This window comes from Dendrobium catenatum, unplaced genomic scaffold, assembly GCF_001605985.2.
Source record: "Dendrobium catenatum unplaced genomic scaffold, ASM160598v2 original_scaffold_260866, whole genome shotgun sequence".
Lineage (NCBI taxonomy): Eukaryota > Viridiplantae > Streptophyta > Magnoliopsida > Asparagales > Orchidaceae > Dendrobium > Dendrobium catenatum.
This window is the reverse complement of record NW_021579265.1, coordinates 434,622-444,339: the sequence shown is the minus strand read 5'-3', so window position 1 is coordinate 444,339 and position 9,718 is coordinate 434,622. Positions and strand designations below refer to the sequence as shown.

Below are 9,718 nucleotides of genomic sequence, written 5' to 3'. Positions count from 1 at the left end.
AACCCTAAACCCGAAACCCTAAACCCGAAACCCTAAAAACCGAAACCCTAAAAACCCTAAACCCTAAACCCTAAACCCTAAACCCTAAACCCTTTTATTTTAATATATGGATTCTTTACAGGTCAGTATTCAAGCTTTCAATGATGAAGATCTTCAAGGGCGTCGTACTCTAGGTATTTCATCTTAAGTATATATTAATCATCAATTTAATGACTGAACCAATTTAAGCTCTGTAAAACGTATTTTCTTCAGGATTATTTCTTCATAGACGTAAGGCAGAGGTGGCAGATTCCCTTAGAAAGGTAATGGGCTGTTTGGCTATAAGTAGGATTTAACTCAAAGTAAGATTTAGTAAGTCCTATAAATCCAATTTTAGTAAATTTTGAGAGGATTACATATTAAATCTTCCTAGCTTTTGATAAATTGTTTCATTGTTTGTTTCAGAGTTTAAAATTTATAATATGATCATTCTTTAATCTTTTAAATTCTGTGAATGATGGTATTTAACAGATAATGGAAACTACTTTTTTTTTTTTTATAGAAAACTACTTGACTATTTGTTTCATAATTCAAAATTTATAAGATGAGAATTCCTTAAATCCTTTAAATACTGTGAATTGTAGGGTTTAACATTCATGGATTAAATCAATAAAATGGTTGAAATAAGATTTATCAAAATGATAGGAAATACTTGAATATTTCAAGTAAACCCTAACAAGAATAAGGGAAAACAACAATAGAATCACACAAAATCTGGTGAAAAACTCTCCAAATTATAATTGAATTGCAAAAGGGAGAACTGACAGAAACAACAAAAATAAAGATACAATTGATCCTCAATTCGAGAGGAGGATCGTCTCTCCCAATCTCTAGATGAATTTAGAGCCCAAAACATCAAGAAGAATCCTCCAAAGAACACAATTTATCAAAACATAATCCAAACCCTAATCTCCCTCCCATACTTAAGGCATACAATTAAAATAATAAGACAAAAAGATCTAAAAGCTCTTGCCGCCCTCTCCTTTGGCTCCAAATTTGAAATCAAGTGGACCCCATCCTATCTCTCTCTCTCCCCCTTGCCGCCGCCCCTCCTGCTATAGACGTGAACCGGCCCCTTAGAACGGGCCGACTGGACCGGCCCACTAGGGGCCGGTCTAACATAAAAACACGAGAATTTAAAGCCCCAAAATCCCATTTTGCAGGATTTAAGCTAAATATAACATAAATCCTGCCTTATATAAGCTACCAAACTGCACCAATGTGTTTGTTACTCAATCATAACATATCAACAACATCCAGAATGTCATTAACCTTTCCTTCTCAGGTCCACATGTATGTCGATCCTCGCAAAAAGGTGACGGCTCGTTATCAGGTATTTCGCCGAACAATTTTGTGGAAAAAACGATACGAAAATCGCTTAACTGAACTATACTACTTTCTATGATTCACAGTTGATTTGTCCATCAAAGAGAGAAGTCATGGTGTTTGGGAGCTTTAAGCAGGCTAGAACTCTGCTGCCCAAAGCTCCAAAAGGCTGGGGCTGGAGAACTGCACTGTTGTTTGATGAACTTGGTGATCTGCTTCAGCGTGGAGCTCTGAGAGTTTCTGCTGTTGTGCAGCTTGTTTAATGTAGATAAGGAGGTATGAATCATGGGCGGATACACCCTAGTCTTAGGGTGGGCAAATGCCCACCCTCAATTTTTTTTTTTTTAATACTTATAGGAGATTTTTTGGAATATTTTGAGTATTTTAGGCATTTTCCCCCCTCAAAAATTTTTTTTGTCCTAATTTTATCAATCCTAGGCATTTTTGTCCATCCCCACAAAAAAATTTTTTTTTTTTGCCCACCGTGAAAAAAGAAGCTGGATCCGCCCCTGGTATGAATTAATGTATTATAATTTGAAATTTTTTTTTTTTCATGAATTGTTGGTATATTTTAGTAACAGAAACCTCAAACCTGCTAGAACTTATTTAGATTGAATAAGGGGAAGGGGAAAATTTTTTATTTTTTTTTTCTTGTTCGTGAACAGAGATGTTTTCCAGTTCCGTGAGCTTCTGTTGATATTTTGTAAATTTTTTTGAATATATTGTTAAGGAAATCAACCAAAATAATGCCTAATTGTTTTGAATTGTTTATGTTTTTCTGTCTTCAGATGGTTTTCTATATTTTTCTGCTTGATTTAGACTTCGTTGGGGCGGCTTTTTTACTGTTTTTTAAAATCGCTTTTTGATTAAAAAATTAAAATTTTTGTACTAAAAAGCTGCTTTATGAAGTAGTAAGAAAGCCGTCCAATTTTTTTATTATTTTTTAAAACAACTTTTTAGTACAAAAATTTTTAATTTAAAAAAGTTTTATACTAAAAACTAGCTTTAGAAAGTATTCCCAAACGAAATCTTAGTAACTCACAAGCTGTCTTAATAAGAGAATAAATATCTGTTTTGAAGTCATTAAATTTATTTTGGATTTAATATTGTTGCGGGCTAGAATATACGCGGCGGTAGAGTTTGTAAATTCGCATCCGAGCGTTGTATGAGTATCCAGCACACAAACATAAAAGAGAATATAAATACCAAAATTTTTACGTGTAAAACCCAAAAAGGGAAAAAAAACACGGGGCCTCGCCCAGTTGAAAAATTTCACTAGTGTTTGCAGATTACAAATGGCTGATTCGTCCCACAAGTCGGGGAAATCAGATTACAACTCGTTTCTTCAAGCAAGTTTACAAATTTCTACAAATTCCTGGCGTTTCCCCAAAATCCAGCAGAGTTCCGGCGTGTTTAGGCGGCGACAAGAGCGAAGACGGCTGTGGTCGAGGAGGAGTTGATTCTCCCTTTTCCCTTTTCATTCTCCTTCTCTTCTCTTTCTCTCTCTTCACTTGAGTCCCTCTCATGAGAAATGAGGGCTCTATTTATAATTTTTTGGAGTGACATAGCCCTTAAATAGGTGTGAGATCATGGACAAATAGGGAGTGGTTGAATGGACGGCCAATATTGAATCCTACGATCATGCACCGTTCGTTGGACATTTGAAGGCCTTAGTGATGTCGGAATTTGGCAATCTTGGGCTCGTTGGATTTGTCTCATCGACCCGCTCGATTCGAGTATAAGCTCGTTAAAATCGGAGACCGTTTGGTAACTCAAATTGCGGTTTGAACCTTCCAACAGCCCTTCGGGTCCATGATTCGGACCCATTTGGGCTCGGATTGAGTTGAATTTGGTGTCGTTGGGTTCGTATTTCTGATACGCTCAGTTTGACTGTAAGCTCGCTATAATCAGAGTTCACGTGCTCCCGGATTTAATTTTTTAAAATTTTCAGTTTGGGTTTTGCCTCGAGATTCGTGCCTGATCAAGATAATTTCACGATGACGTATCAAATATAATATATGATTAATTAACAAAATTTTATTCCACGCATTTTAAAGCAAATGTAGACTTTTCCCCCTCAAATTTGATTCGAAGTTTTACTTTTAAAAATTGGACAGAGATTGAATCGAAAGAAAAAAAATATTCAGGATTAAAAAAATAAATTGGGGTTGAACTGTAATGAAATAATAAATGTTTAAATTATTTAAATAATATGAACTTTTTAATAAGAATAACATTAATAAAAAATGAAAAAAGAGATATTTTTATGAGATATAAACTTCAACTAAATCAAATAAATTTATTTAAAAAAAATGAACTAATTATCAACACTTTTTCTTTTCAATTTATTATCAAACAGCTTGACTAAACAAGTTTCAATAAAATTAAAGTTTAACATAATCAAATTTATAAGAAATATATAAAACAAATATTCTTTTGTTTTAGGGGTTATTTGATTTGTTAAAAAAGAAATGCACAGTATATAGAATGCTAATTCAGGTGTTTGGTTTGATGAAAATGAAATGCACTATAAAATTTTGTGATTTTTTTTCATCTTACTTCATTTTTTTATGTTTTATAAATTCATTCAATTTTGATATTTTTTTTTTTTCACCGCAAGTCAATTGCGTTAATGCCAACCGCCACCATCTGCTATCGCGGCCGCTGCCGACATAGTATTTTTTTGAGAATCATAAACCCAAGCAATATTTTTTTAGAATCATTTTGGGTAGAGAGGGTAAATTATTAGGTTCAGTCATCGGACGTGGAGATAGGTCCGGATATTAATAAAATATTATTTTAAATTAAGCACGTCAAAAGCGTAGTCAAAGCGCATTCAAAAAGCACATGCGACGTGGCAAGTTTTAATTGAATGTTCGGACCTATTTTTAGGTCCGGTGACCGGGACCTAAAAATTTGCCAGTAGAGAGACCTATGCATATGTTCATATCATAGCATCTTATAAATTTACTAATTTCATAAGTAATTATTTAAAAATATCTCAATTTATTATTTCTATGTTACTTTTTCCAATTTAATTAATTATAAATATATCTTAAGAAAATATGAGAATATATATTTTTAAAATTAGTGAAAAATATATTTTTTTCTTTCAATTTAAATTTCATATTATATTAGGCTTAAATTATAAAGTATATATATATATATATAAAATAAATTCATTAAAAAAAATTATGCTTTTAATTTGATCACTTAAAGTTTTATTCATCCTTTATAATTCAAAAATAAGTATCATAAATGAATAGAATCACATGCTATTTGAAAGTAGTGATATATATAGATGGAGAGAGCATACTTCTCGATGGCCTCAAGTGGAGGCCTTGTTTGCTTCTCTTATGCTACTCATTCAAAATCCTATCAGAGTTTAATTCCCTTGTGAAGCTTGAGATTCCTTCACCAAAGAAGCTTTTCCCTTTTCAATGGCCTTATCCCCTTCCTGTCTTTTTGTCATCCCTTCTGCATTCAAAAGTTTAGGGAGTTGATTTTGACTTAGATAACATAACAAAAGAAGTACTAGACGATGATAATGAACACGATCAACTCCTGAAGAAATCTAAATTTCAAAAGCTTACCAAAGCTCATGTTCAGCTCAAAAGATTGAAAAAGATGGAGGGAGAGAAAGGAGGTCAAAGTATTGATATTGCACATCAGTTCCCTGTGTCTCTCGCTGTTTAGATCATGAAAGACAAAGAGGAGTTCACTATCCATCTAGATTCCTCCATTGAATCCAACCTACAGATTCGGAAGTAGATGGCTTACTCAATTCAGTCTGAAACCAAGTTCAGGAACTTGAAAAAGAAGACTGGGCTTAAATTAGAAGAACAAATTAATCTTGGGAAGAAGCTTTGCTTGGTTGCCAGTAATGGCGTGGTTCGAGCATAAAGAAATATTTTTTGTGGAGTGGATTTGGAGGTCTGTTTCAGGTAAAAGGATTATCCTATTGGGCAAGCTCTTTCTGCCTTTGGTCTATCTGTGATTAAATGGAGAGACTTTGCTGTGGGTGCTAATTTTCAGTCTGAGTTCTCCAACGGTCAGAATTCAAAGATGGCGCTTCATTTTGGGCTTAACAATAGATGCAATGGGCAAATTTCTATCAAGACTAGCAACACTGAGCAGGTTCATATTGCCCTTCTCGGATTGTTTTCTCTTGTTTTGTCTGTTTGTAAGAGCAACTGGAATGGCCATTATGTTAGCCTTATAAAAGCATAACAAATGAAGATACCTTACATTTTTTACTTCAATTATGTCTTCCAAAGCTTTATTTTTAGCTGTAAGTAGAACTGTTGTTCTTACAATTTCCTACTAAAAAAATCAAAATTTTCATAGATATAACAAGTTTTCTGGTGATATGAGATAGGGGTGTAAACGACTCGAGTCGAGCTTGAGTCCGGGGGTATTCGAGTCGAGCTCGACTACCAAATACAAAGCTCAAGCTTGAGCTCGAACTCGAGTCGAGCTCGAGCTCGACTAGTCTCACATCAAGCGGCTCGTCGAGCTCCGTCCTGAGCAGGCTAGCAGTACGGGAGCTCCGTCATCCCGAGCTCCTTTGTCGCGTCCACTATCGTCTCGAGCTTCGTCGTCAAGCAACACGCTAGCTTAAGATTTCCTTTTCCCACCCAGCCTTCGATTCATTTTTCCCGCCCGACCGAGCCCGAGATTTCGTTTTCCCTTCAGCAACAGAAGGTCACCTCCACAAGCTGCTCGACGAGCTCATGAGTCGAGCGGAGGTTTGTTCGAGCTCGATAAGCCGTCGAGTTCGAAGTCATGTTCGAGCTCAACTCGTGGGCTCGATAAGCTCGACTCGTTCAACCTGTTAATGTGTCGAGTCCGAGATGGCTCCTGAGTCGGCTTGACTCAGTTACACCCCTATATAGAATTAATTTTACACTATTCTTTTTGCAGTATGTTACTGTCATATGTCTTTTCAGTTAAATGAAACTTTGATCTCTTAAATGTTCTGCATTTATTTATAATAAACAATTTAACAATTTTCAATGAGGTAAGACTGTAAGAGTCTTTTCTCTTTGATGCTTTTCCTGTTAGTGAGCATGTCTTATGGTATTATATTATTATTATTATTATTATTATTATTATTATTATATGAAGAGAACATTGGGAAGCTATGAAGTAGTTGTTGCGCTATTTAAAAGTAATTATCCACCATTCTTTGAAGTAGTTGTTACTGCTAAATTTCTATAAATATATGATTATAATGATTCAGATCTAAGATAAGAATTAGACTTCGTTTGGGACAATTTTTTATTGTATATTGAAGTAGCTTTTTAGTATAAAAAATTAAAAAAATTGTATTAGAAAAAAAGCTGCATCAAGAAGCAATAAAAAGCCGTCCCAAACGAAGCCATAGATAAAAGAAAAAGTATCATCACTAACTTTTATACCTTGCTATTATCAATTGAGTGTCATAATTTTAAAAGATGGATGAATTATCAATAACAAAATATAATATAATCATTAATTGGGACAAATTGTGAGGGTATAATGGTCTAAAGAAATCCTTTTTGTTGCCGCGCATGTTATAGCTGTGCCTGTTTGGGTTCAGGTCACCTTCAAGTAAGCTTCTTCGCTATTATTTCACACTTGATAACAAGCTCTCTCATATTCCAATAAAAAAGAGAGAGAGAGAGAGAGAGGGAGGGGAAATCTTAGGCTTTAAAATAGTTATATTTTTTTACACCTAAGAAGATACATTGCCTTTATTTCATCATCCAAATTAAAAAAGGGAAATTATGACTTAATTTTTTTATTTAAAATGTTCTTTTTTAATTTAATTTGATTATCTCATATTAAAAAAAAAATATTTATTATGTTATAAGTCCAAATCACTTGAAATATTATGTCCTCCATGATATTTTTCATAAATTTTCGTATGAAAATGTGTGATAAATCTCCCATAATATAATTATAATTAATAATTTATACACAAATATTTATAACGATGGTGGATATTTAGGTTACTCCTAATTCTCGTCATCAAGTGTTAGTATTATTGTCAAATAATTCTTGTATGACTTTTATATATTCAAATATTATTGTGTAGTTTAATAAAATGTTGGTGAACATGTAAGGGTTGTTTGTGGGTTTAGCTCTTATTGTTAAGATGTTTTAATATAATCTAATAAAATATTCATGTGGTTGATAGAGCAAATTAGTCGAGAGGAGTGTATCTGGAGTTAGACAAGCTGTTACGTCTAACGGGATCCAGGTCAAATAAGACTACCAGCACATAACATATAGGGTAATATTGATAAACCTAATGGTTGACATAGAAAGAATATAAGACAAGTGGATCCAAACTATTGCCTTTTGAATTGCAACACAAACCCCTTTGTGGGCTAACCTTTTAACAAATGAGCACACACTCATTGCTACTCCTATGATTTGAAATCTAGAAAGTATTAATCTACCTTCTAGTAGGTTACACATGGGTACACATCCATGGAACTTCCACAATCATGAAGTGCAAGGACCTCTCTTATTTTCTCCATATCATCATCTTAAGCCATTTTCATGAAATTTGAGATTGTCCAAAATTGTAGGTTTAATATTTTAAGCTTAATTTAAGATGTATGTCCTCTTGTTTTATTTATCTAATTGTAGGCTGGAGTATAGCTCCAATCAATGGCAGGTCTACAAATTTTATTTAGGGGAAATCTAAATTAAAATAGTTTTATTTACCGTCTCATCTAAAATGTTAGAATACAATAAGAAATTGTTTGATTATTCGGTAACTTTTGTAAAAAGGCAGTTTTAAAAATGTTATTTAAGAGAATGGAGGTTTCTAATCGGTATCAGTAGTTTTAAAATTTTTAATTAAATGGACAGACTTTGCTGTGGGTGCTAATTTTCAGTCTGAGTTCTCCAACAGTCAAAATTCAAAGATGGCGCTTCGTGTTGGGCTTAACAATAGATGCAATGGGCAAATTTCTGTTAAGACTAACAACACTGAGCAGGTTCATATTGCCCTTCTGGGACTGTTTTCTCTTATTTTGTCTGTTTGTATGAGCAACTGGAATGACCAAACTAAATAGATTAAATAGATTTTATTTCCATTATGTTAGCCTTATAAAAGCATAACAATTATACTTGTTACAAATGAAGATACCTTACATTTTCTACTTCAATTCTGTCTTCACAAGCTTTATTTTTAGTTGTCTATAATTAGAACTGTTGTTCTTACAAATTCCTGCTAAAAAATCAAAGTTTTCATAGATATAATAAGTTTTATCGTGATATGGGAATAGTCAAGTCGAGTTTGAGCCAGGGGGTATTCGAGTCGAGCTTGACTGACAAATATCGAGCTCGAGTTTGAGGTCGACTCAATTCGAGCTCGAGGCTCGACTCGTCTCACGTCAAGCAGCTCGTCGAGCTCCGTTATGAGCAAGCTAGCAGCACGGGAGCTCCGTCATCCCGAGCTCCTTTGTCGCGTCCACTGTCGTCTTGAGTTCCGTCTTCAAGTAGCACGCGAGCTCAAGATTTCGTTTTCCCACCCAGCCTTCGATTCATTTTTCCCGCCCGACCGAGCCCGATATTTCATTTTCCCATCAACAACAGAAGGTCACCTCCACAAGCTCCTCGACGAGCTCATGAGTCGAGCAGATGTTTTTTCGAGCTCGATAAGCCGTGGAGTTCGAGATGGCTCTTGAGTTGGCTTAACTCGGTTACACCCCTATATAGGATTAATTTTACACTATTCTTTTTTCAGTATGTTATTGTCATATGTCTTTTCAGTTAATGAAACTTTGATCTCTTAAATGTTCTGCATTTGTTTATAATAAACAATTTAACAATTTTCAATGAGGTAAGACCGGAAGAGTCTTTTCTCTTTGATGCTTTAAGGTAAAGCACACCGATGCAGAATGGAGAATAAGCAAGGGTAAGGGGTTGTTCGATATCAGAATCTGAGTAAGATTCAAACAATATTCAACTTCAAAAATCCAATTAACCCGTCAAAAACGAAAACATGAATCTTGCAGAAATCTATATCCCATTTCTCCCCCCTTTTACCATAAAAATCTCGGATTTTGATATTTGACTGATTTAATTTAAATCTGCGAGTCTCGCGAACTCCTATTCTCCTTCACACGGTGCTCGTCCCCTCGCTCCAACCAGCTTCCGCGGCAGCTTCCTCTCGTCTCAGTCCAGGCTTTCCGGAAGGGGAAGACTAAGGTTCTGATTGTAGTATAAGTTTCAATAAATAAATAATAATAGTATTTATTAATTAAAATTATGTTAACTTAAGTAATATTGTTTTTTATTTAATTTGAGTAATTAAAATTATTATATTTAATCAAACTAATAAATAATTTAGTAG

General features: G+C 34.3%; 1 protein-coding gene across 1 annotated transcript; it reads left to right on the top strand.

Moving 5' to 3' along the window:
• The first annotated feature begins 106 nt into the window (after positions 1–106).
• Positions 107–1,628, top strand: LOC110102044. Its single transcript, XM_020830191.1, has 4 exons — positions 107–173; positions 253–302; positions 1,325–1,372; positions 1,452–1,628. Exons 1-4 carry the CDS (start codon positions 107–109, stop codon positions 1,626–1,628), a joined length of 342 nt encoding a protein of 113 aa, XP_020685850.1.
• Positions 1,629–9,718: the final 8,090 nt, after the last annotated feature.